This window comes from Takifugu rubripes, chromosome 10 (assembly GCF_901000725.2).
Source record: "Takifugu rubripes chromosome 10, fTakRub1.2, whole genome shotgun sequence".
Lineage (NCBI taxonomy): Eukaryota > Metazoa > Chordata > Actinopteri > Tetraodontiformes > Tetraodontidae > Takifugu > Takifugu rubripes.
The window spans coordinates 7,984,545-8,012,163 of record NC_042294.1 but is presented as its reverse complement, the minus strand read 5'-3'; the positions used below and the strand labels follow the sequence as shown (position 1 = coordinate 8,012,163).

The window sequence follows — 27,619 nt, the reverse complement described above, 5'->3', positions numbered from 1 at the left end:
TCCACCCACGCCACCTCTATTGTTGTCTTTAAAAACCACGAGAGCCATCCTAAATATAACTGAAATTCTTCTCTTTTTCCCTTTGTCTCTGTTTGTGCTCTCTCTCTATTCCATCAGAGGACTTTCTCGTCTCTCTGATTCGCTCGCAGGCACACACACACACACAGACACACACACACACACACACACACACACACAAATGCATGCCACAACTCCACTAACCCTCCGCCGCATAATGGTACTAGCTGCAATTTGAGTGGTAGTCTTTTCCAGCTGAGCAGATTAGCATAGATCTCCCACGTGGACAGAGTTGACCTTCACTCTGGCAAACACTTGTCAAAATGCCAGCTATAATTACCTTTTCTCTTCGCAAACAGCACAATGGTTTATCCACCTGCATCTCAGGTGCAGAGGACGCCGCCATCGCCGCTGTTTTCTGAACATGCATGTTTGTGGAGGCGATATTAAGCCGACTCTCTCGTGCCACAGGTGCGGCTGCGCGTTTTCTGTTTGATATTGTAATATCTGCTCGCCAATGTGCAGCCAGGGGCTAAAGAAATAAATGAAATTCGCCATTGACCATTTCCAGCCCGCTCGTGTCCGGCAACAGCATTCATTCTGCCCAAATAGAATGTGTTTAAAATGCACGCCTGACGGTCTTGGTGTTTTGTGTCTTAACATCTGTATCAATGAGCATGGAGGTCAGAAAACAACCCGGGTCCCCCCCCCCCCCCACCCCCCGACTCCTCATCGCTGACCGCCCTCTCTGGTTGAGTGCTCCAATGCGCTCAGTTCGGTGATCAAAGTCTTCCTCGGTCTTCTCCTCCTCTGTCGCCCCTGGCTCTGTGCATGTGTCTGTGAGGGTGTGTGTGTGTGTGTGTGTGTGTGTGCGTGTGTGTGTGTGTGTGTGTGTGTGAGCCGTTCAGCCACGAGCTCAGCTCCCGGTATTTAGTCGGAGTACAAACATCCACATGCATCATATTTCTACTTTGATGCTTATTTGATGTGACACGTCTCACTTAACGTGAACGCATCATTGATGTGGGGAGTCACTGTTGCTGGAGCTGCTCGTTCCCGTTTTTGCTCCTAGAGGGGTCCCTTTAAAAATACCACCCTTTTGTGGACAAGGACTAAATCTGGAATTCTAATCTCATTTGAGACTCTAGATTAGGTTCAATCCTGAGTAAGGTTGGACTAGTAGCTGCATTTGATGTTCGAGTTCTTTCTCCTAGCCGTACCGCCTCTGTGGGGTCCGTTTCAACGATGGGAGCCTCCACATTCAAATTCAGCTCACAAGTGCGCCATTTACACCATGTTATTAGCCGAAACGTCCAGAGTTATCCTCACAGCCTGGAGCTGCTTTCACATGCATGTTTACCAGTGATTGCTGTATCAGCACTCTCCCCCCTCCCTCTATCTGCGCCTGCTTTTCTTTTTTTGGCAGTGAAATTTCCCTTTACTATTAAACAGGGACCGGTCAGGATGGGGGAATGAAATCCAAGCTATACCCTCACAAGTATAGCAATGCAAATGTGTCTCTGTCCTTGCCATGGGATATTAAATATCCAAAGTTGCATTAGTCACAGACCAACATGCTAATTTTCTTGTCTACCAGGGTCTTAGATATTCCTTTTTAACTCCAAGGTCACGATGCTTCATCCTCCCTGGTGCTTCCAGGAGCAGAAAACATCTCAAACTGTGTGGAGAGCTATTAAAATTTCCCCAGCACGGCTTTTTATTGTCACCTGGAAGTCGGTTTAAACCCAGTTTTCGCTCTGCTCCTTGCACCGCAGTTGAGGCTTAAAGTATTTGCTGCCGTTGTCGTCATTGTAAAGCCAAGAATGTCCGGCCCGCGTGTCACAATCCCGACTATCCTGTTCTTGTTCTTTCTCGCTGCACTTGGTCGTTCTGCTCCTCTGTACATTAGCGCGGTGGCCGGTCACGGCTGCATGGCTCCTGTCAACATATTTACTGTGTCAACATTACTGCTGGGGAGCAGCCGAAGACAGTAACAGGTGCCCGTCAGCAGCCGGCCAGATCTCCATTGCATTAAGGGATCTGCGCTGTAGACGAGGATTAGCGTCGTCTGCCATTGTTTGTTTGCTAATTCCATCTCTGAGGCATTTGTAGAAAATAGGCACGAATAATTGAAAGCAATTTCTACTGGACACAGCCGAGCCATCGGTGGAAGGGAGGGAGATTAATGAGCAGGGAGTCGAGCGCAATGCGAACCGCAGCGAAGGAGGAAACCTTTCCGAGACCTGGAGACGGGATCTGCGCTCGCCAATGAGGTGGGTGGAAACGAAGAAGGTGACGGAGCGGGACGGTGCGGCGTTAGGCCACGCCCCCTTTCAAATTAAGATAACACTGCGGCCTAACGTCCATCATATTTTCTCACTCTTGGTGGCTAATTCGATAACAAAATGGCCGTTCCGGTTTTTTTTGTTTTTTTTTTTAAAGAATCTTTTTCCTGCGGCCTCCTTTCGGGATCTTCGTGGCTCTGAGTGCACGGGCTGTCTGATCACAAGGATGCTGCACGCTTGCTCGATGCTGCGGGTTCAAGCGCCTTGTTGAGCGGGAGAACCAGCCGCCCCTCTTATTTCCCCTTCCTTTCATCCTGACCCCTCTCCACGACCCCCCCCCCCCCCTCCCCTTCATCTTTCCCAGCTGCACGCACGGTGAAGTAACTCTCAACGACATGGATCCCGTGTGCCAAAATCAGCAGGTACACGTGGGGCGAGTCTGTTGACTATACAAGGCGGCGGACGCCAAACAGCAAAAAGACAACTTCCTGTTTCCTGTTTTTGCTTGTAAAAAAAAACAACAAGGTTTTTGAGTCTTGAAATGCTCACCAGTGTTCACTGACACGCCATTCAATGAAGAGAATGGCCTTTTAATCTTAAAAAAAGTCTTTAATATACATTAATATTTTCTTTTCCTCATCCCTCTTTTAACCAGAGTTTTCTGACCACGAGAAGACAAACAGCAGGTTTCCTTTGTCTCAGCACTCCAGAGAGAATAAAACTGTCCATCAGGGCGTTGGGATGGCGGCTAAAGAGGCCCATAATGTTTCTGTTGACAAATGCTGTGTACGGCCCCACAGATGTATGTCTCCGAGAAGCCGAACGCACCAGCGATTGAGACAAAATGAAGGTGGAAAACCAAGAGACGCCGCCGCCGCCGCCGTTCCACCTGCGTGTGTTTGTGCACGCGCTAATGTTCCCGCAGCATCCGAGGAGCCTTCGTTTGTAGGCCGCCTCTTAATGGAACATCGGCACTAAATTGTCCCCTGAATGCGGAGCCGTCCGTCTGTGGCATTGTGAGCCACAAGTGCGGAGAAACAAAAGAGCTCTGCCGGCTTCAAAGCGAGTAGGTGACATTTAAGGCTTTCAGGCTTCAAAGTGCTATTTGCTTTTGTAGTTTCCTTTTGAGCATAATTATCCAACACAGACATATATTTCCAGCTGGATGACACCTCCCCCCTGGAACACCTGTAAACGTATTGATTATCATGTATGATTTAACATATACTAAACAGCATGATGACGACGGTGAGCTGATGGTTAACCTGGTGGACCCCCCCCCCCCCCCCGCTGAGTGTTTCCAGGCGAATATCGCCTCCCCATCCCCCATTTTTCATTTCTCTTCCTCGCGTCTCTTTCTTCTCTCCTTCTAATCCGAGTGTCTCTCTATAATTCATGTCCAGGTGCAGCGCCGGCTTTATTTGGCGCCCAACTTGAGAGGTGGGGGAGGGGACAGATGTTCAATTTTCGCTCCCTTTGTGCGTTGCTCGATGCGCGTTCGCGGGCGGCTCCTCTTTGAGCCGGCGCGCCACCTTAACCATGCAACAGTGCGGCGAAAAACAAGGGTCTCCACAGATTCGACACATCTGTCCATGAACCACCGGCAATGGCGAGGAATTTCCAATCATTTTAAATTAATTTGAGAGGAATGATGCCATTGTGATCCAGCTTTATGGAAATCCCTCATCAGAAGCCCCCTCAAAAAATCTGTAATAATTGATTAGATGCTTGAGCGTTGGTCTTTTTTTTTTCTCTAACTGTCTAGTAGCGTTTGGCTGTGTCTTGTATAAAACACGCAAAGATCTGCGTTGCTATCTGACATGTATAATATAACATGCAGCTGTGGCCAGGTGAGATACTCAGGTGAGTTTGCATTTCCAGTTTAATGTTTGGGGTTCTTATCGCCGTCTCGCTGCAATAACATGGTAATAACAATCAGCCACCACAGTAAAGAGCACTCAGACCAGGAACATTGTCTGCCCACAGTTTAAAAAAGCTGTTACCTCCATGGGCAGATGGGGCACCGAACAAGTGACCTCCACTCCAGCTTTTATAAGGTCTGCGCGGAACAGAGTCCTGCTTTGATCAGGCCGGGTTCATCTTTCACCAGTTAAAAGCATCAAAGAGCATTTCTCGACCAGCTCGGCCTAAACGTTAACACAAATCAGCCGAATCTGCCTGAGAACCAGAGGAGAAGCTGCGTAGCGGCGCGCTAATGAGCGAGTTTCAATTGTCCTAAGAACTTTAGCTGTAACCTGAATATGATCACGACGCGTTGATGACTGAATTCAGGAAGCTGGTTTCTCTGTCGTAGAGACGTGCTCGTTGCCTGGGCCGCCCTCCCCGTGCACCCTCAGGTCTGCACTGAGTAAAACGGGTACCGCAGGGATGCATTCCAAATAGGTCATCTTAATCCTTCTAAATGAACAAAGAAAGAAAAAAGTACCGGAAAAGAAAGACAATGAATTATGGATACGGTTTAAGAAAGATATTGCTCCCTGGCCTCCTCTCTGTTTTTCATTTCTCCCCCCCCCCCCCCACGTCCTCTGCCTCCTCTTAAATCGATAGCGGCTGACTGTCATGGGTCAGCGGCCTGTACGCATCAGGCCGACCTGCAGCAGCTGAGCGCCGCGTCTCCCAGGACTCTCTGCAGAGGTGATAACTTGTTCCTATCTGGAGCTTCTCTTCAAGCGACACTCAGTTTCAATTTAACTCCAATATCCACTTCAGATTGACTTGGGATGGCCGAAAGCCACGGAATATGCCATCCATATGATCACTGTTAATCCAGGGGGACGGCGCGCGTTTGAAAATACCTGCGGCAAAACCTTTGCATAGATTCAAAGGATGAAAGTTAAGCTCGCGCTGATTCTTTTCCTGGTAAAAATGACTTTCACTGTGAAATGATTCCCTCACTCCATGAGGAAGCTGGTCCGTTCCATTAGAAACACTTTGCCAGCCACGTCCCCTAGTTAGGCTAACAGTTAGGCTAACAGTTAGGCTAACAGTTAGGCTAACAGTCAGGCTAACAGTTAGGCTAACAGTTAGGCTAACAGTTAGGCTAACAGCCTTGGCAACGTCAGCTGCGGTTGTGACGTTGCAGCTTCCTGGTGGGCGGGGTCACCTGATTGCAGCAGCTGATAGAGTTATTGTTTTGAAAGTCGAGGAGAGTCCCGAACTTGAGAAAACTTGAGCGCACTGTGTGTGTGTGTGTGTATGTGTGTGCGTGTGCCCGCCGCAGTGGTGAGAAGCTAACCGCAGGTTTCCTCGCACCCGGAGCCCAATTACCTGTGTTAAGGCCACATCGGAAACAGGGGATTACAGCATATTATTCTAGCACCAACAGTCTTTCTGCCCACCCGCCCGCAGGCAGCCAGACGCGGGCAACAGAGGAGGAGGGTGTGAGAGGTGTTACATTAGCACCTGGATGTGTGAACAGCAGATGACTGACCTTTTACCGGTGACTGATACACTACCTGCAAATCTTGTTTTCCGCCTGTAGCTTCCCTTCTCTGCACTTCAACTTCTTCTCTCTTCTTCCTTGTTTTATTTGGTGGTGGTGGTGGAGGAGGAGGAGGAGGGGGGGGGGGTCCAACAGTTTCTCTGCTGTGGGTGTTGAAAGGTGTCTTTGAATTGCTGCTGCTGTTTAGAAACCCTCCCGTCTTTATTGAACCGGCCGTTACAATTCCGTTTTATTTCATTCTCGCCCGTTTTGCCTCGTTTTCTTCCATATAACGCGTAGCAGCCAGCACGCCCGCGCCAAGCGGCGGCGGCGGCGGAACATCCGTGACACACAACTTCCTCCGAGTCACCTGCCAGGGGCTCTAATTAGACTGATAAGCAGTGCAAGTGGAATCAGCTCTTCCTTGTAATCAGCCCCACGGAGCCCAGACAGACGGCTAAATGAGAAGGAGATGAGGCGTGCAGCCCAACAGGTGTCCTCAGAAAGACAAGGGGGTGTGTTTGTACAGGCTTTTACCCTCCGCCACTTCCATCTCAGAGATGTTCCGCAGTTATTTGGGAAATAAGTGTACAAAAAAAAAAAGTGCTCCCTTTTTCGTCGCGTAGATTTAATCTCCACTCCGCGGCTGCGAATCATCGCCCGGCTGTGATGGAAATGTTCGGGGGAAGCGCGCGGCGAACTGTGCGTTTTCATTGCGTTTTGCGGCCCCTCTTCCTTAAACACGCGGTTATGGCTGTCGCGCTTTGTCCTGAAGCGACGCAATAACGAGGAAACGCACACATCGGGCGAGGCTGGATGCAAAATGATACCCAGCCTAATGAAATCTCAGAAGGGAAATGTCATATTTGTCATGTTGACGCCTGCGAGAGACCGCCGCGTTACACCTTTATTTTACACCCACCACCTCCAGCTGCACGCAGGAAGACGGCTCGGGGGGTAGAAAGGGGGGGTGGGAATGGCAGCTCTGGGTAGCGTCTGTAGACGTGGTTGGACGGGTCGATTCAGGGACGGCACAAGCGCCAGTTGTGACACCGACCTCCTGGAGCCGGGGCGGCGCTCAGAGCGACTGGAGGCCACATTAGCAGCTCAGCACGCTGGAGATTTGATTGAGGATCCATTTTAAGTGCTGGTGTTTTAAGAAAATGGCGGAATGCAACCCGCCGTCTTGGGATGGGAGGCGAAGTTCTCGGAGGACAGAAGAGCGACGGCGCTAATTTCACGCTTTGTTTCTGACCGAGATTGTATGAAATAAAAGCTACACTGTTCATCATCCTGTGATTGTTTTGTCAAACGTTTTGGATGCCAATATTATTTCTCAAGGAAATCAAAACCCTCCTTCAAGGATGTGGGTTTTCTCCTGGTTGTCGGCTGGTGGCTGGCGGCGCCGCTGAGCGTGTGATTGGTTGGATTCAGTCGCTGCAGAGTGTGAAAATCACGCCGTTTCTTTCAAATCCCAGCGTTCTCCATCGTCTGTAGATCATCCAACGATGGGACGTGTTTTCAGATCTAATCCACTTGATTACCGCCGCCTCCGCCTCCTCCGCCCGGGCCCTCTTCATCCCTCATCTTCGCCGTCGTCCTCCCGGCTTGAGTGATGGCGCTCGTGATTCCTAATGACAGTCGGAACAAATCTACAGTAATGAGGTCGTGACGGGTTCATATTTCCCTTTCTCCGTAATCACCCTTCACGGATCCTCGCGACCGAGCCGTTCCCGGGTCTCGGGAACGGTGAACCGCCGTGAAAGAGATCGGCCTCCTCCCGGGGAAGACCTCTCTGCAGCCAGGACGGACCCCCCCTCCCCTCATGCCCTTATTATCTGACTCACTGGAGCTCACATCCTGCAGTGATGTGACGGCTGCCCGCTGCGTCTTTCAAACCCTGCATTATGACGCCCTTCACATTGTGTGTGTGTGTGTGTGTGTGTGTGTGTGTGTGTGTGTGTGTGTGTGTAAGGGGGGGGGGACCTTTTAGTGGTCTCATCTGTACATTTATCTACAGCAGAATAGGTGCACGCAGGCTCAGTGATGTATGGCTCCCGGGACTCGAACAGGAAGTGTGGGCCGGCACGCCGTTGCGGTTAGCTGGTGGATGGCGAGCAGCATCAGGTGTGCGCTCCCGGGCCGTGAATATGCTACACGCGCACGCTCAGCATGCGCGTGCTCGCTGATGTGGTTGCTAACGCGGAGACGGGTGTGGAGAGAGAGCCTGCAGGATAATTGCTGCCACGGTGACAGGTAGGGCTGTCTCTGCCCAGAGTTCCCTCAATGGGGAGGCTGTGTGTGTGTGTGTGTGTGTGTGTGTGTAAGTGTGTGTGTGTGTGTGTGTGTGTGTGTGTGTGTGTGTGTGTGTGTGTGTGTGTCAACGTCACTATCTGTTCCGCCTGGGCCCCAGTAGGCTCCCGTCAGATGGTGGCAGACCTCCAGATGTTTTTATTCTATCTCACAGTTGAACAGGCAGCAACAGTATTTATTCCTCTTTTTTTGGGCTTTACAAGAAATTTTACCTGAAAATACCAAAACGGTTCGTGTTTTTGCTTCAAATTTTATTTGAAAAGCATCGTTTCGTGCCGCCTGCCCCAGGTAGTGTTGAAAACAGTGTTTTTTTTCCTTCTTTGTTGTATCTGAGTCATTTCACCTCTGGGCTGATTTACCGCCTGTTTTTATTGAGCTGACTGATGCATGTTCCTGTTCGAGCACCAAACACCAACTGGGCTGTGAGGTTCCCCCAACTGGTCACGGCAGATGACCACCCACCTGGTGCCGGGGGTCTGCCAGAGGTTTCTGCCTTCATTCATTCCTTTTGCTGTAATAACGATGGCTGAGAGTTGGATCAGAACCAAGAGGTATCGGGTTCATCCCGCTCATGTGACTCCTCTCCTGCAGAACCAACAGGTTTTGTAATTTGGTCGGACTTGCATGCACGGAACCAAATGTGTTGCGTTCAAGTACCTTCATTAAGCAGAAGAAAAGGGAAGCGATCGCCTCAGTTTCAGTCAGCCTGTTTGGTTGTTTTGGTTTTACTCACTAAAAGTGTTCATTTTCTGGCAAAGCTTGGGGGAAAAAAACATCTTTCTCAGGATTGGTTTAATTGGATTATGTGTGTTTGTGTGTGTGTGTGGGTGTGTGTGTGTGTGTCCTTGTTTCGCTACATATTCAGGACCTAAACACTAATTTACTTGCAAAGTGAGGACATTTTGCTAGATAAGACAAGATAAACCTTCATTGATCCCACAGCAGTGTTCCAGCTGCACAAAGGCAGACAGGAAAGGTAGAGAGAGCGACACACAACGCACAGCTGTAAATAAGTGCTGCCTCCTTTAACAGAAGAAATATAAATTTGGAGAATAACAAAAACGAAGGTGGAAGGTGCCGTCTCTTCTGTGGGACCATTTTGTCTGGGCCCCACAACTTTAAAGGGCTGTTTGAGGGTGAAGACATGAGTCTGGTTGGACCTGGGGTGAGGCTGGGGTTAGCGTTAGCGTAAGGAGCTGCGTTATGCATCATTTAGCTGAAAGTCCCCGCAAAGATAGAAATACGAGTGTGTGTGTGTGTGTGTGTGGTATCAAACGTCCACTTGTTGTGTCTCTAGAGGCGGCAGTAGATCCTTTTACGCATAATGTCTGGCTGGCAGCAGCTTGTGTTATAAGGAAAGGTCACGCCTGGACCCCGCGGCATGCTGGGATGCCGGCGGCCGTGATTGCCTCAGACGCACGCTCGTTTTTTACCCTAATCTTCGCGGCCATCCGCTCTCTCTGAGTGATTGTCAGAGGCGATTCTGGTGTCACGCGTCCTCCTGGAGAGGCAGCGTGGACGACGCCGGGGAAAATACGGACCGACACCCGTGGGGTCGCCTCCCCCGTCTGGAGGTGCCCCCCCCCCCTCCCGAGTCATTTCGCCAGCACCACCTTGGTTAGCGCCAATATGGTGGCGGTAATATCAGCAGCAGCCACAATCTATTAATCAAGCAGGCGGCAAAGACACAGATATTATGTGTGTGTGTGTGTGTGTGTGTGGGGTGGGGGGGGGGCACCTCCAGGTGGGGGTTATCCAGCCATTTTTGAAAGGGTTCTTTAATAAGGGAGGATGCAATTATAAACGTGTCATGTGGGCTGTGTTTGAAGGAGGCCACTAGCGTCCGCGGCGGACACAGGGCGCATGCTGATTGCACAGCCATTACGGGAGCTGCATCCAGGCGCCATCTCCATTTTGTCTCCTGTTTGATGTCGCCTGTGATGTGTCAACAAGAAAGCGAGTTGTTGGGGTTTTTTCTCTTTCTTTTTTTTTTTTCCTCCCCTCTTTTTTTCGCGGCTTAAAGCTCGACGGATGCAGAAATAGCGGAGGTCCGCGGCGTCTGGATTCGGGCTAAATAACAGCAGTGGGTTTGTTTGGGAGCTCTGTTGGTTTATCCGCGGGAAACGATCGATCGGGGTGAATAAACAGTGAGCCAGCCAGGACCCCCTGCTGTTAGCAGCACGACGCTAGCATGTGACAGACGCGAAAATATATGATTGGCACTGCTGATTGGCCTTTAAAGGCCCATGATGTCATGGCCAGGATCAATGTTCACCGAGAGAGGGATGTTTTCTTTCCCCTGAATTATTTTACCCATTTTAATTTAATCTTAATTTTATTTTGGAGACATAGCGTTGTTCAGCACCTACGTTTATTGCTAATTTCTGTTGAGTTCATTGGTTATGGGAGATGAAAACAACAAAGTCGGGGATATATTTGCCTTTATGTCTGTGATAATCTCCAACTTGGTTATAAAAATAAGTGCGCACTTCCTGTCTGAGGCCTGGCACGCTGCTGTTGCGACATCACTTCCTGTCAGCACAGGTGGATCCCACAGACGTGGTTCACCTTTGCAGTGGGCTGTAAAGAGAGTAATCCCAGGTTGCTGCTGTAGTCCCTGCGGGTTATTATGCACACTGTCCAATCAGAGCGATAAACCCCTCAATTATCTTGATCTTTTTGTCCTCTTTTATCTTGGCCGTCTCTTTTATCTCCAGCTCGGCTCCACCTTGTCCCTTTTTCTCGTTTCAGAGGTTTTCTCAGAGGTGCGGCTGCTTTAATTTGGTATCTTGATTTTATCAGAAGCAGCAGAATAGCGGCTGATACGCATGAACGAGGAGAGACGGCGGCTCGGCGGGCCCGTGCACTCACACAGCCGCATATATTAAGTTATTTTCCGTATGTTCATCCTCGCCGGGACGTTTCCCGGCTCGTCTGAAAGCCCTTTTATATTAACGCGTTCCAAGGAGGACCTTTCACACCAGCCATTGTTGCGGGGACAGAAACACGGCGGGTAAACGCCGCGGCGAAAATCCGCCGTCTGATTTGCATTTTGATAAGAACGTGGGCGGAATCAGACGTAAAGGGGTCACGCGTGTTATATACATCAGGCTGAGCGTGTAATAAACACGCCGGCGAGTGGAACTCGGCGCTTTGGTTCCTCGCACCTATGAGGGAATATTATTGTTTTTGTTTCCCGCCTCGGAATCTGACTGGAACACGAGGCGCCGCGCGTCTTATCCAGGAGGGGGATCAGGTGCGTCTTCCTCCCTCCCCGCCGCCCCTCACCCTTCCTCTCCTCTCTGATAGGGAGAGACAGCCATCATATGGAAGTGATGGGCGGAATGGCAGCTTTAATATCGGAGCGATTGCCTGCTGATAAGGCTAACGGCTGCGGAGGGGCGTGAGCGGCGGCCCTCCTCCGCAATAAACACTTTCATTTTGTTTGCTCGGAGTGACGGATGGAGAGATGGAAGTGGCGAGCGGACAACCTGAGGAGCAGGGGGGAGGGGGAGATGGATGGAAGGGACGTGGATGGTATTCGGTATTAACAGATCAATCAGGAGGAGGTGAAATATGCATTTTGTCAACTCGATACCCCCGTTCGGGCTGCAGAGGCGGCGTTGCGGTCATGTGACCGCGTCGGCTGCCGCCTGCGCTTTGTCCCCATGCTGAATTTATATTGCTCATAACAATAACAACCCTGTCGTATATCAGCAGAATGGATATATATATATTCATGGCTTTAAGCTCTGTTGGCTTCATGATAACCATCTCTGAACTGCTGCCGGATTCCGCGACCATTCGTGCGCCGCCGCTCCCGTTGGCGGCATATGGCGGAGAGAGGCGACATCTTAATCAACTCCATTGTCGCCGCCAGATCATTTGCGTGGCGCAGCCATTTAAAGGTCACATAAAATCAAGCTTTGACGCGTATCTGCGCGCGCGTGTGTGGTTTTTGGGGCTGTTTTCGATCCCCCGGCGATGTTGTTGTCAGAGGCTTCCTGATTGAAACGACCTTTAGTCTCCTTCAACAAGTCCTCCACAAGTTTTTGAAGTGTCCTCGTCCTCCTGGTGGAAGCGGAGCTGTGATGAAGCAGCTGAGGATCGAGCAACCTCGGCGGCTTCGTTACGCGACAAGCCAGCGACGTTTCCCTCATCAAAACCGCAAATGTTCAGCAGATTATCGTCATAATTAAGTCGCCGTTTGTTTGCGGGTTCCGGTGAAAGTAGGTGGAAGCGGGGCGGCTCCCGTCTGTCTCTGACGCCTGCTGGGAAGCTGATGAGTCCGGCTCTGAAGCGAAAGACCAGATGAGCAGCGGGGATCAGATCTTGATATCATACATCAGACTAAGACAACGGCCATTAGGGCGGCTGCTGGAGCCGCTCCCAAACCAGACTTGACATCTCTTTTCCAGTCTGTCAGGAGCGTTTGGTGGCTAATTTGATGCTTATAAAAACCTCCATGCTGGTGTTTGTCTGGTTGTTGGGGGGGGGGGGGGGGTGACATTGAACTCCAGGAGGAGGTTAATATGTGGGGGGTGGGGGGGGTGGTTATCGTACAGTTGGTGACAGAACCGGCTTCTCTTTTCAGCCCAGATCATCCCGTTAGCCGCTAATGAGCCTGGCGAGTACGTTGTATTTACATTTAAAGTGGCTGTTGCGAGCTCGTCCTCTGCCGCCGGCTGATTGGAGGGTCCTCGGCTTTGATTTACAAGTAAATACTGACCTTCAGGCTTCTTTGGTTCCGCCATGAGACCGTTAATGTCAGCTTGTCAGTCAAAAGCGGAGCCTCGGCCGCATGCGCACTGGCGGTTCGACTGGCGAGGTGTTGCGTCCCCAGAGGGGTCCTCATTAAGACCACAGCGTCGCGTGACCTTTTAGCGGCTTCGCCTTCCCATCACCACCTACGACCTCACCCAGCTGGGCCCAATTACCCCGCTCGTTACCCCCCCTAAACAGGGCCACAATCACGCCGTCTTTGACGAAGCCGCACGTGAATAAAATCATGGATTTCGCACCGATTTACAGGTTTGAAAACGGGGTTGACCTTTATTCTGTTCTGTGTGGTCTTCCGGAAAACCCTGGGATCCGCCTCATTCCCATCTCCGAGGGTGTGTTCCAGGAAGATAACTTCCCCCCCCCGCGGCCCTGAGACGCTATAGAACGATCGCGATCCTCCTGGAGAGACACGAGTGGACCGAGGACGCGCCGGCGAGATGGATGATTCTCCTTAAAGTGGCGCGTTTAATTAGACGGAATGCTGCGTACGTTGTGGGCAGGAGCAGCAAGACTCGCTGGATAGATTGAGATACTAATTAAAGGAGCCTTCGCCAAAGTTGGAGTGCGAGGCGGTTTCACTCCGCTCTTCGGGGTCATTTGCATAGCCTTCATCGGGGGAAATAGGATTTAGAGGACTGTCTTGCTTTTTTTTCTCCTCTTCAACTTCTTCCTTTTCCAAATTACCAATCACATTCACATGCTAACAAACCAAATTAAAATCACGCTCGCCGTTTTATCTCCTCCGTCTATAATTTGGCGTATTCTATTAAAGTCCCTTTGATTTCTTTTTTCTTTTATATATAAATCTCCGTAAAAGTGTTAAAGGGGGTTTAAGGTGGCAAACTGTGTGATCGCGGGCAGCGGATTTTTAACACGGCCAGCCTTTGGTTTGATTTGAATAAGAATGTCTTTCATGAACAAAGTGTTGGAAACGGGGCGCCATATTTGATTAGATCAATAGATGTGCGGATGAAAGTCTGGCGGTGTATTAATTACCGCCGCTACAAAGGCGGGAGCTCGTGTAATTGTCTGCTGCGAGCCTGCGAGCTCTTCATCATCTCTCTGGCAGTCTTCAGCATGAGCAAGATGCTACTTGTCATATTTGTTTGGTTTTTTCCTTTCGTCCATCGCGCAGTTACGGCCCCCGGCCACCAGGGGAGCTCCAGAGAGGTTTCCTTTTGATGATGATAATTCCAGAGATAATCGCCTTATTTCTTCCCATCATTGCCGCAAATGTTGCCGTATGTATGCTCAACGTTCCGTTAGCCAAGCCAAGCCTGGGCTGAAAAACCGATTGAATTTCTGATTTTATTTTTTGCATACTAAACAAACGTTCATGCTAATGCTTCATTCATGTTGGTGCATTACAATATAGACGCATTAGAGCTCCTCAAAAATCACATCGAGACGTCTCCATCGCCCTCTTGTTGCTGATTCAGTAAGTTATTCACACCGGATGTGAGCCACACTTCACTTCCTGGTCACCAATGAACCCACATTTGATGCTGCGCTCGGAAGACGGCGGCTACCCGCGCAGCTAAAATCAAAACTACGCTCCGTAAGATGATATTTAACATAAACACGGGCTAAAATTTAACCTGTTAGCATACAGCCATCTCAACCGGAGGAGCTGGTGAATATTTCCAGTGCACGTATGTGTTTGCACGTGGGCGGACCGGTCGTCCTCCATGACCGGCTTGACATCTGACTCAGAGTGACGCGTTTTTCCCATCATTCTCAGTGTCGGCGGCGACTCGTTGCGCCTCAGGAAATGAAAAATGTGCTACTTTGTCGCCGCTGCTCACGCTCGACGCCTCCTCTGCTTGTGTTTTGCAGTCCAGCAGAAGCTGCCGCTGGAGAAGGAGACGGGCCTGAAGATAGTGGAGGCCGGCGTTAGCGACGTAAGTCAAGCTCCAAAAATACCTCCGGGGGCGGCGTCGCACCTGCGGCTACAGACCCCGGTTTTAAGTGCGCCTCTTTCATCTTCCATCTTCATTTCTTTCCCGGCCCGGTGAAGGAGAGACAAACAAAAAGGGGAAAGAAAAAACGCTCGACGCATTTTAAGTAAAAAAACAACTTGAACCGAGTGTTGTCGTCACCCCCGGCAACAATAGCCAGATTATCTGGATCGCCGTGGGCCCGACGTTCCTCTGACATATTCATGGGGGGGGGGGGGGCATTAAGAGGAGAGCAGGAGGACACTCAGGATGATCCAAATGAAAGGAGAATAAATGTGTATTCATTCAACACTGATAAATATTCATATGCATCAGCCGGCGAGGATCTAATCAAGCACCCATTGATGCGTCATCGTCCTCCACGCCTGCCTGGTAAATGAGTTTCTCTATGGAAATGAGGCAGCCTCAGACCCCGGAGCTGCCCTGATCACCAGGCATGCTGGGAGCTAAATGGACGCGGCCTGTGCATCCCAGGACAGTTGCCATTGGCAACGAGCCTCGCGCGCAGTATGGACGGGATCATTTTCCCGTCGCGGGTCTTTCTTAGGTCTCCTCACGCCACGTTTTCTCCTCCGTTATCTCTGGTTCACGGGGACGTCTGTCCTGTCCTTTGTCCTCCTCTCCTGCCTCCTTTTTTTGTCCCTTTCTTCCCATCCAGGCTGATTCCTGCGCTCCGCCGGCCCCGTGCGTGGCTGTGTTTGTCACATCGGGCCTATTTGTAGATAATTAGCTGCAATAATAGCCTCTCTGCGGGAGCCGGGGGTGAGGGAGGGACGGATGGGCGGGGAGGAAGGGGGGGGGGGGATCTGTCTTCCACCTCATGGGGAGAAAATCTGCACCAGACTGTTCGTGGGGAGGCATTTTAAGGAAGTGCGGCTTTTACCGCGCCGCAAATAGAAGAGCGAGAACAGGCGTGAGGCAGGTTACTGGAAGCTAACGTGGGCGGGTCGAGCTCCACGGCTGGGGGGGGGACAGGGACAGGAGAGCCGGGGGAGGAGCCTCTCCAGAACCACCGCGCGGCTCTTATCACCAAAGCTGCCCCCCAACCCCCATCCCCATCCCCATCCCCAGTCCCAGTCCCAGCCCCAGCCCCAGCCCCAGCCCCAGCCCCAGTCCCAGTCCCAGCCCCAGTCCCAGTCCCAGTCCCAGTCCCAGCCCCAGCCCCAGTCCCAGTCCCAGTCCCAGCCCCAGTCCCAGTCCCAGCCCCAGTCGTAGCCCCAGCCCCAGCCCCAGGCCCAGCCCCAGGCCCAGCCCCCACTCCACCTCCCTGGTTTTTATTTAAGAGGTGACAAATGACAAAACAGCTTAGGAAGATGTCCAGATAGAGAGAACGTCGATAGCAGTAGATCCAGACGAGGATAAGCAAATGTCAGGGGGGTGTGGTGGTGGTGGTGGGGGGGTTGGGGGGGGGCATCAGGTAATCAATTGAATGAGCTGTATCTGCTCCATTATAGCTGGCGGGGAGGTTAGCATCCCGACGAGGAAGAAAAACACAGAATCTGCTTTCAGCGATGTGTTTTCTAAGCATCCTTCTTCCTAACAGCCCCCCCCACTAGCACCCCCCCCCCCCCCCCCCCCCCCAAACAAGGTGTACAGAGGCTCCTCGCAGCCACCGGTGAGCCCTGGAAACCTGTGCAAAACCGCGGGGAGGAAAAGAACAAGCCGAGTGGAAAAGCAGAGATTCACTGCCGGCTGCAACCTCGGACAGCTTTAGTGGGAGCTAGCGTTAGCCTGCGCTAACACCACACATTATTATTATTATTATTATTATTTATCTTATTCTTTAAAATGGAGCCTCCTCACAGCAGCAGCCGAGGGAAATTTGGTGAGTCAAGCCCCCAAATGGGGTTTTCTGCTGGCAGCCACAGGCACAGCATGATGGGTACCAGTGGGGGGGCATGGTGGGGGGGCATGGTGGGGGGGGGGGGAGGCTCTTTATTTTTATTTATATTTATTTCACTGTCTCCTGCAATATAGCTGCATTTTTAAAGAAAGGGAAATATGAGTCTTACCTCTCAGATCCTCCCTTAATGCAGATACTTCCCAATATTCCGGATCTCTGCCGTCTTTACGAGCCGACGGCGGCAAATTTATTTACATGGCGCCTTTTCTCGGACGCCATTTTCACAGAAAAGCAGCAGGAATAATGAGCGCGTAAAGCTGTAAATACACAGGCGAATAACACAAACAGACAATAAGGATCAACGCCATCAGCGGCGCTACGATGCCCACAAACCGCTCCTGCTCAGCACAGAATTCCCAGAATTCCCTGAGCTGCGCGTCAGCTGATCACTCAACTGCTAAATGTAAATGATAAATGGCAGGCGGGGAGTCTCTGCCGTGCACACGTGCGCGCTTGTTTACACGCGCGTCTGTAAACGTGCTCTCCGTGGGTCCGCAGAGGAGAGCGGGCCGACGCACGCCGGGTCTCCTCGCCACGGTCGCCCCGGCTCGCCTTTAATCAAAGAGCCAAGTGCGGCGGCACAGAGGCAGAACTCATCTCGGAGAAAGGTCACGTGTAATGATGACCCCTCCCGATGGATTTGAAAGCTTTCTTTCCAATATCCTGCGCCGTGATTAATGCGGGGCCACATCTTTTTGAAAAGCTGGAAGCTCACTTTAAATAAATTCCGGGCTGCCGGCGTCGCCGACACAGCTCCTCGGGCCGAAGTTACGCTAACGCGCATCCAATTTTCTTCCTTAATTCAGTTTTGATGGCAGCAAATGATGCTAATTTTCATGAGCTATTCTATTATACGACTGCATATGAATTAGCTACGCCACCAAAACGTCTCCAGATATGGCTAGCATGTATGCTAGCAGACACAGGTGATGTGGCAGCCCGCGACCTCTGACCTCTACACTTTCAATCGACCCCGCTGTCAAACGTGGATGTTTGGACCTCGTTTCTGTGTGTTAAACTTCAGCCTGACAATAATTTAGACCTGCAGCGGGAGAGGCACTTTTAATACTTTGATTATTCTGAAATTTCGGAGAGAATCACTTTAAATTTGCATTTTGTTTTGCCGGAACCCTTTTTCCCCCGCATGAATATTTATCTCCCCGCTCTTCTTTAGATCGCGCCAATAATAACGCTGTTTTCCCTTGTTTTTGTTTTCCTTTAATCTAACAAAGCCCGACGTTGTAGCTCCGACCACTCAACAAGGAAAACCGTCAGAGCGAGCGTCGCGGATCATCTCCGAGTCGACTTCAAAGGAAACCCGGGATGACCATCTCCCAGCAGAGGAGCGACCGACGGGCGCGGCGAAACGGCTAAATAACTGCGGTGCTTTTACAAATCCGCCCTGTGAGGGCAGGAATTTATCAAAGCCTTTCAAGTTATGCAAATTTCCAGCTATCTTGTTTTAGCTGTGTTGCTAGCGTGTAGCGCGTAGCGGTCCGCACCAGCTAATCAATCTGACATTGACCCCGCGGCGCCGTCCACTTCGCCGCTCTCCTCCGGAACCCAAACGGCGGTGGAGAAAAACAAAATCGCAAACAGCCGCCTGTAAAAAAAATTCCAGCCGGGAAAAAGAAGGCCGACGCGGCGGTTTTAAAGCGTCTGAAATGCCATTACGGCGGCAGATCTGGATGGGAAATGTCATTTTGGAGCAGCCCCGCTGAGCCTGCAGCCCTGAGTAACGCCGCCGCCGCCACCGCCACCGCCGCCGCCGCCGCTCCGGCTGCCTCCCGCTGATGAAAGAGGCCGGCAGCTCCGTCTCTCGGCAACCTTTTAGCATCACCTGACCTTTGGGCTGCAGGAACGCCTTTGATGCCACGCCGTTTGGTATTTGCCTCGGTGGCGTGACGCGAGCGTTCCTCCGGCTGAGAGCCGCCTTAATGAGCGTCAGAATTTAAAGTGTTTGCTCTCTTCCTGACGCCTTTCGTCTCTTTCATGTTTGTTTTTTTACGAGGAAACGGTCAGCGTGTTGGACGCCGTTCTCACCTGCCTCCGTCGGAGCCCGCGGGAGCTCCTCGGTGCTCAGGTCTTTGGGTCCAATCCAAACCCAAAACTTTAAGCTACTTGTACTGATGAGGGCAGCGAACCCATGACTTATTTGTTGCCTTGACAATAACAAGCAGCTATTAGCTAAAATAGTTCAGCGCCGTGGCGCCAGTGAGCTGAGGGCCAGCCACACATTTTTCTCTTTTCTCCCTCTCAGGAGTGTCGATCCGTGCTCAAATCGTCCTGTTCTGCTGCTGCTTTGCATTTTGGGAGAGTCGAGGCCGCTGGCGCTTCAGGAGTTTGACATCCTGCGTCGTCGAAGCTCCATTTTGTGTCAGGAGAAAAGGAAAGAAAGAAGAAACCCAGATATCGGAATCCACTGGCGCTAACGCTACACGTTGCCAGTGAAATTTTTAGCATACACCAAAGACTTGGGCCCATATAGTTGTGCGATTACCCTCTCAAATTAGCGAATCGCGTGCCAAAAGACAAAAACTCTTCTTAGCCAGAGCTAAATCTAGCATGCTAGCTACAAGGGTTGATAAATACCATTAAATTTAGCCTAATCTATGACATTTCCCCTCGTTTTCGTTGCTCTAGCTGTTCATGGGAATTTGCCGACCGGTTATGAGCAGCAGCCATGAGGGCCGAGGGCTACGTTCCCGGGGGAGGCTTTGACTTGGGTAGAGGGGGCCGGGGTGCCCACAGCTGGATGCTATGGCAGAGGTTTTAAATGTCAGCGTCGAAGGGGGACGCGGCTGCCATTTGGCCTGACGAGCCGCACGCCAAGGGACTGGCAGCGCGGTGCGGGGGCAGGGTGCTCCCGGTCCCGGGCACGTGGCGCTCACCTTCTGCCATTTATCATGCGGCCGCTCGCCTAGCACATCTGGCAAGTTAAACATGGACAGCAGCAGGAATGGCCGTTGCTGCGGGCTAAGCTAATTGGTTGAAACTCATTGTTCAGACGGCGGGGCGCAGGTCACAGGAATCCCTCCGCCTCGCTGTGATACTGAGGGTAAATCACAAACACACAACTGTCCACATCTGCATCAAGGCTTCGAACCACGCTGGAAGTTTGACTAATAAACGCGCGGCTAGCGTGCAGTACGCGGTTTAAATCTCGTGCTCTGCCTCAATTAGATGTAATCAACTGTCATATCATCTTTTATTGACTTTAATTGGCTGCTACGCTGGATCCTGCCGCAGTCTTCCTGTTGCCGCCACGGCAAGGTCAGCTAAATGGCTTAATGAGCTGTTATGGTCGTTCCTACCGTGACCTTTATTTAAAGGGGGGGTCTGAACATCTTCCATCTGTGGAAAAGGCTCCGCTTCTAAGTGGATTTATGGCCTCCAGTCCAGGTTTTACTGCTCGAAGATAATATTTTATGATGCCTAAAACACAACAAGACGTAAGATTCAATCGGGTCGATTCCTCAGCTGCGGCTAGCTGAGTTTTATTAGCCTGTTAGCTAGCCTGGTTTGTTTTTTTAATGTTTATTAGCGTCTCCCTTTCATGCTTCCTGGCTGTATATGCTAGTTTTCATCCTGTCCAACACGGCGTGATGCAACTATTGCAAAGACCCCGATATTGTGTTTGGAGGCTTGGAAATGGGATTTTTTTTATCCATTGCGCTCAGCCAGAAGCTGCAGATCGATAAACCTCCCAAAAAAATCACTTTGATTTTTTAAAAAAAATGGCAAAAGCCTAGCCGGTCTCGTCAGTACGGGTTCTGGAAGAGCCGCCGCCAAACTATTCATTGAGTTTCCCAGTTTGGAGCGGGAAACAAAGACATCATCCGAGCGTCAGGAAGCCAAACGCTGTAATTATGTTTGTGGGTGAAAATAGGCTCAATTGATTATATGCATTTACAATAATGGGCCGCTAGCATGTTATTACGCTACTGAGCCATCAAAGTCCTGACACAAATCATAATTAATTTTGCCTTCAGAGTTCCTGATTAGCCACACTTTGGATCGTGCAGTTGTCAGAGGTCTGTGGTGCGGAGCGGGCAGCAAACAGGCCGCCGCCGCCGCCGCCGTGGCAACGCTCTCATTAGGGATACGCGGGCGTTTCTTTCTTGGGCTCCGGGGCAGACAGTTTCTGCGCGGGACTCAGCAGGCCGAGGCGCTGGCCGGCCTGAGTGTCAGCGCCGCCCGTGCTGCGAAGGGGGGGGGGGGTCGTTCCCGCCTGATTGGTGTGGCTTCATTAGCATGGGCTGCGGGTTTGCGGTAATTAAAGCGAGGAATCAGAGCGCCAGCCTTCGGACCAGACGCAGCCAGAGTCTGTCAAGTGAGATCGCTGCGGGACGGATCAGGTGTCCCTGGCTGCCTGCCACGCCAAGGCCCCCCTCCCCTCGGTTCTTAGAGTAAAAGGCAGTCTAGAGAGGTGCTTTGGCGTCTGCACCGTCCCCGCCCCCCCCTTCCCCCCCAGGTCACCCTCTGGGCTACACGCGTGCGGACGTCTCTCCCTTCAGGCACATGCTAGGCTGGTGTTGTCCCTGTGATAATGTCCAGACAATGAGACAGCGGCGAGAATTTATGAGGCTGATCCCGAGCACATTTACAGGGACGCGACCTCTGGCCTGTCACGCGCGCCCCCCCGCGGTGCCACATCTATATCTCTAGTTAACACAAGCTGGGGGCTGATCGTGGGTGCGTGTGCTCGGGCAGACGGCATCAATATACCCCCAACACACAACCTCGGCCCCACCCTGCAGCTGCCATTAAGGGTAGAGGCAGCCCATAACAAGGAGGTAAAGCTCCAGTGCAAGGACGGGGGCAGCACAAAGGCTGGGGGAGTGGCCCCATCTGACGGAAACCAGGAAGTTATTCCGCTCGGTCCTCGGGACGGTCCTTTGTCCCTCCGCTGTCAGTCTCGGTATCGGAGCGGCGCAGCCCGCCGAGTCTCTGGCGGCGCGGCGTTCAATTATGAGCGCTACCTTTGACTACCTCCGTTATTCGGCGGCGGCCCGCGACTCCCCGCCCGCCGCCATTCATGTGTGACTTGATTTATTGTCTCGCTGTTTTCCAGCCTTTCAGAATTAATTGCAGTTTTATCTCTCCCGAAGATAAAAAAAAAGAACGTTGTAGTGTAAAATAAGTGCAGATTCTAAAACAATCAAGACCTCCGTGATTTTGTTTGTACTTGCTTTTATCTTTAACATTTGGGACCTATTTTTCTATATCTGTTCAGAGCTTCTGCGATGACGTAATGCTTTAGCATTTAGCAACAGGTTATAATAGCTTTAGCCACTTACCGAGAAATCTGACTGGCCTATGCTAGCTAGCGCTAGCCCGCCTTGTACCCAGCTTTTATTGCTAGGAATTGATTTTTCTGGGTAAATAAAGTCCTGGTAATCTGCGCATTTCCACTGCATCTTCAAGTTTTCCAGAAACTCCAGGATCAGACCCCGCCCCTCAAAGATGCTGGTCACCTGTAAAGTCCGACCCCTGAATGTGAGGATGTTTGGGGTTATTTTGGTGGAAAGGTGTCGAAGATTTCTAAAATTAGGGGTAAATGACGAAGGTTCCTGCAGTGGAAGAGGGAAGCTAGCCTAAGCTAGCCCGTCCCCGTCCCACCGTGGCTCCCCAGCAGATTTCCGATCTGGGCCTTCAGATGCCCTCAAGCCGGAGTAAATCCACACTCCAAATGCGAACCAATTAGAACGACTGCTAAATATGTATCGCTTTGTTGTCGCCCAATTTGTTGTTACAACATTTTTTTTTTATCGTCTTCCAGCTATGGTGTAATTTCCTACCGCGGGCTACGACGCTGGAGCGCCGTCTCTTTTTGAAGTGCACATTATAGCGCGCGCGTGGGTTTGAGTCCCGGCTTTAAATGCAGCGGAGATGACAGGCGTAGCATTTACCTTGATGTTTGCTGCTTTGAACCGCCTGGCACGGGCGATGCCCGCGCCGGGAACGGGGCCTGTTTGAACGAGCTCATCCGGGGAAAATACCGGAATGACGCGGCTGACACACTCCGGCTTTCAACGGTTCCTCTCCGAGCGAGTGACGAGCGCGAGACACAGCGATTTCCCGCGCTTCAAGTGCGACCCTGAAATGGGGCCTGTTTAGCGTCTTCGAACGCCCTCCGGAAGGGAGAGTGACGTTCCTCTCTTCACTTTCCAATTTCTGCATCGGAACAGGGGGGGGGTGTCGATCACCTTCCCGGATTGATAATAGCTCGAGAGAGAACACGCCGAAATGACATCACCGCAGCGCCGACCCAAACGGGCGGAATTTGGTCCCATTATTCCGCGATAATGGAACATTTAAGGAACGTCGCAGGGCCCCGGATTAGTCTGGATCTTGTCCTATCACGTAAATCTTGTAATATAATTTCGGCAATAACAATAACAGCCGGTAGAGCCGATCTGAGGAGAGAGAAAAAACCACCCAAATGTGTTTTGTTTTGCATAAATTCTTCTCCGCGTTATTGTTTGGAGCTAATCCTCCGACACCTTCCCAAACGGAGCCGCGGCTCCAGTCCCGCTCGGATATCATGATGAATTATTTATCGCCCTTTTCTTTGGAAGAGCCGAGCAGAAACACCTATTATTGGGGCGTGAGGCTAGCCCATGCTAGCTAGGTTATCTCTGTCCCGGATACCTGCGCTAATCACCTCGCGTTGTTATTATCATTGCTAGCGTCTTGCTAGCTGTGCGTCTCTTTCTTTTTGAACTTTTTTTTTAGTCGCTAGAAGTGACGTGTTAATAAACGTGAGCACTGAAAAGCTAGCAGACTCACAGTGACCACTTTACTCACAGTGACCACTTTGCGCACACGTTAGCCCGAGAGTGGCGCACCGCGGCGCCACACAACAATATCGCAACTGGACGAATTTCTTTCCTTTTTTGTCTTTTTTAACGTGAGAATGAAAGCAGGCGTCTCAGCCCCCCCCCCCGGTGTGATGACCATTAGTGCCCGCCTGGCTGGAGGTTGTGACACAAGCTGTGAAAATTCGCCGCGGCGCCGCCTGAGATGTTTAAAATGTGTCCATTAGCACCGAGGACGGCGAGCGGCGCCCGTTTCCTTCAGAGAGCAGGTGAAGCTGCTATCAAGGTCCTCTGTCATCCCCTCCGTCAGGTTCCAAAGGGATGTTGCTTGGATGATCCAGGACCAGGCTCAAGGCCTTGAGTTCGGATCCAGGACCAGATTCCAGCATCCAGGACTAGATTCAAGGCTCAAGGACCAGGTCAAGGTCAAGCCTGGAAGCTAGCCCTGCAAATTAATTTAGCTTTTTTATTTCATTTCTTCTCATGATGCACAAAAATCCATTTTTAGTAACTTTATCTCTGATTTTGAACAAAGGTTCACAAATTATTCCAGATTTAATCCCCCCCCGAATCTGTATTTTTCCCTCCGGGAACGTCGGCTCCTTTGGTTGCCCTTTCTTCTAGAACCACGACGTCACGTCTCTCTTGCATCCATCCTTCTTTCATGCAACGGCGAGCGCCGGCGCCGAGCCCTGACGGCAGCCGCTCCGTCCAGTTTGGTGCCTGAAATTTGGGAATTGGAACGGTCCTAAATTATGGGATGGCGAGAGTGCAGGAAGAGTGACGAGAAACAGGCCGATGATCAGGGATCCATATTTAAAACAGTAACTTAATGTAGCTGCAGGAGTGAGAAGCAGCGGGTCAGTTACCTCCTTTTTTAAAATAATAATAATTTTATTTGGGGGGGGGGCAGACTGGACAGGCTGTGGGGTTTCGGGGGTTTTTTGTTCTCCCCTTCACGTTGCCAACTCCAGCTGTCACACAGAGGGACAATAGGGAAAAAAGGAGCGGGTGCTCTCTGAATGGAAAAAATAAACTGAAGAGACCCCCCCACCCCCACCACTCCACCCTCCCCCCCACCCTTCCTCCTCCCCAATACTCGTCATCTGCATTTGACAGGACCCCTGTTCTCTCCTCACCGCCCCTTTTCTTTTCCTTTCTCCTCTTCTCTCCCCATGCTCTCCATAATCCCCTCTCTCTCTCTCTCCCTGCTAAGTGCAGCTGTTGCTCTACCCCCCCCCCCCCCCCCACAAAGATTGCTAATTAGGGCCCTTTTTTTGGTGACTTTTGTCCATCAAACTTGTTCAACTTGCGATTGTCCCGCTCGGCGCGCTCGGACGCGGCGGCTCCTCAAGCGCGCGTCCGCAGGCGCGGCCTCTTCTGACCGCCTTCACTCCAGCCTTGAATGATGAGCCCACTCTGGAGAATGGACCGGCCCATCTCCCTCATTCTGCTCACATAGCTGGGGAGCCGGGAGAGGGAGCGCAGGGAGCGGAGAGCCTGAGAAAACAGCGATTCACACACGGAACACTGAGACCCCCGGTAGCTCAACAAATGAGTGTCTAGCCCCGCGTCCATTCAGATCGGCCCCTCGGTCCGCAAGCCTATTAGCCAGGCATCGCTCCTTGAACATTCACTGTCGACAACATGTGGAGGCATCGCTATAGCAACCGGTGGATATGACATGTGCAATGGACGGGGGACTCCTGAGCTGCTGAATATAAGGAGGGGCTCAGCCTTGACTAAATGATGGCAAAAAACCCTCAACCCCGCCACCTCCCCGTCTCTTTTCATTGGCACATAGACGCTGAAAGGACTCACTAGTGGGGCTTCTGCACATTCTTCCGAGGCTCGGAAAATCAGGCGGGCATATCCCGCATTCTTCTCCCTTTTCTTCTTCTCGCCGGCTCTCCCCTTTTCCCCCCCTTTCCCCTTCATCTTCACGTCGGAGCCGCGCTCTTTTGTTGCCGGCGTTGGGGAGGGGGGAAGGCATGGGACCCTCGCGGGGGAACTTTTGGAGGAGCGGACGGAGCGGGCGGCCAGTGCAGGCGCGGAGAGGCGCGTCCTCGGAGCTGCGGCGGGCGTCGCTGCTCCGTGCGCTCTGGAATACAGGACACGGTCGCGGCGCGCTCCGCACCGCACCGCAGCCCGGCGCGGATTCAGGTACCAGCGTGAGCGTGTGCGTGTGTGTCCTGCCGTTTTGTTTCTGCTTTCGGTGGGAAGCTGCCGACCGTGCGTGGAGGAGAGGGATATTTCTCGGAGCTCTTCTCCACGGCCGGATGCTGCAGATCCGATTTTTAAAGCTCGCTGGATTAAAAATAACGATCGGCCGGCAGCAAAATGTACCAGAAAATAGACTCCGGCGTGAGCTGGGCTCAGGGGCGTGCACATCTGTCTGCAGGGGACAAAGTTTGGCCCGCTGCTGGGTTTATTCCTGCTCCTTTAGATCCTTTATTTAATGGTTCATCTCTGATTTTAGACAGCGCGACTGTTAGCCGTTAGCGTTTCCAGCACTTCACCAAATCGACCTATTTTGCAAATTGAAATGTGTTTTTCTTTTTTCTTGTTTCAACTTGCACTGCGGTTTGCAAAATAACCCTAATTTTAATGAATATTTATATATGTGCAGCTTTCTCAGGTTTGAATTTTTATTTTAATTTATTTTTTGGTTTGTTTTGTTGATCACAGGCTTTTATTTTTTATTCCTTTGGAAATCCCGAGCTGGTTGTCGGAGAACTTTGCCCCCCTGAATCAGAGGGACAGTCACGGTTCAGGGGCGCTGGATGCATGAGAGCTGGAGTGAATGGCTGCCTGACCCAACTGCTCCTCTCTGTCTGACCTTTCTTCTATCCTCCGAATAATCCAGAGCACCGAAATCCATCTGCTCCCTCGGAGAGACGCGCGACGTTAGGCTGCGATTTTCCCTCATCCGGCCCAATTAATCGCGTTTAGGGGAGAAATCTACAAAACAAAACGTTCCAGAGCCCATTTATTAAAAAAAAAAAAAAAAAAAGGATAAAAATGCAATGGTTAAACAATCGATTGTTTTAACTCTTTATCCCGTGAATCCTGCGTGCACGAGGACGCCGGGATGGACCCACGGAGGCCGAATTCGCAGCCTCGCGTCACATCTGCTCCCTCCTTTTTAACGGGATTAACGCCTTCAAACGCTCTTTATTCCTGCGGCTGCAGCCCGGGCCGCCCCGGTCTCCCCGCCGATGCATTTCAGGGTGGCGTTACTACAGGACGGCCCCGTCCGTCAGCCTCTGAGGGCTGTTTTGGGGTCAGAGGTCACGCTCGCTCATGGGTGACACGCTAACCGTAACAGGTCCTTGTCGCAGCGTCCAGACGCGGTTCAACATCTCCAAACGCCGCTCCCGCCGCCCGCGTCTCGGCGAGCGGCCGCGCCGAGGCCGCTCCTCTCACGCCGCCAGCCTCTTCAGAGCTCCCGCCTCTTCACACTTGATTGGACGTCCACGCGTTGCGAAGGCAATCAGCAGGGCGGCGATCGAAAAGAACCGATAAAGCACCAGCAATTACGAGCAAAGGGGTCAAACCGTATTGCGACCGGCGCGAGGTGAAGTGTCTTGTTTGGTAGATGGTAACAACACGCCGCCTCCCCGCCGCCCGTCCATTAGAGCCCTCGGGCCGAAATGTCAGAGCGTCCGCCGTCCCCCCCCCCCCCCCCCATGCTCTCGGTAGATTGGATTCTCGTCACTCATCCATCCTTCAGCGTCGTACGCTGACAATTAGGGGGCCGCTGATGTGTTGGCGCCGAGTTATTGATACTGGCCTTTAGCGGATGCAGAGCTGTTGGCGTGATGGAATTAAAGGCTGTGGAGAGCTCACGTCAGTCACCGAGGACGCCGGGAATGATTTATGCCAGCTAATTAGCGTCGGGGAAATTGTACATTTTAATGAAAGCTAGCTCGGCATGTGATGTGTGTATTTTACGCAATTAGCAGAGTAATTGTTCACCGCGGCAACGGTTTAGATAACATTAATTATCCTTACGAAATTTTTCCCCTAATTATCGCTGTTCTCAAATCTGCCGGTCTCCGCGAGGCCCGAGGGGAATTTGTCGCCGCGGTAAACCC

The 27,619-nt window shown here is 51.6% G+C and overlaps 1 protein-coding gene and 2 long non-coding RNA genes across 4 annotated transcripts in view; all 3 read left to right on the top strand.

Annotated features, from left to right (window-relative positions):
* ptprn2 (protein tyrosine phosphatase receptor type N2) overlaps nucleotides 1–27,619 on the top strand; it is a 69,256-nt gene that overhangs the window by 24,303 nt on the left and 17,334 nt on the right. For both annotated transcript variants that reach the window (XM_029842474.1, XM_029842475.1), the window contains one exon: nucleotides 14,677–14,741. In XM_029842474.1, the coding sequence (XP_029698334.1) occupies nucleotides 14,677–14,741 (65 nt within the window). The remainder of the gene's footprint in view (nucleotides 1–14,676; nucleotides 14,742–27,619) is intronic.
* On the top strand, nucleotides 3,470–4,602 carry LOC115251182 (uncharacterized). The gene is made up of 2 exons (XR_003889725.1): nucleotides 3,470–3,551; nucleotides 3,707–4,602. It is a non-coding gene; the product is annotated as an uncharacterized lncRNA (long non-coding RNA).
* On the top strand, nucleotides 25,555–26,515 carry LOC115251183 (uncharacterized). Its single transcript, XR_003889726.1, has 2 exons — nucleotides 25,555–25,685; nucleotides 26,211–26,515. It is a non-coding gene; the product is annotated as an uncharacterized lncRNA (long non-coding RNA).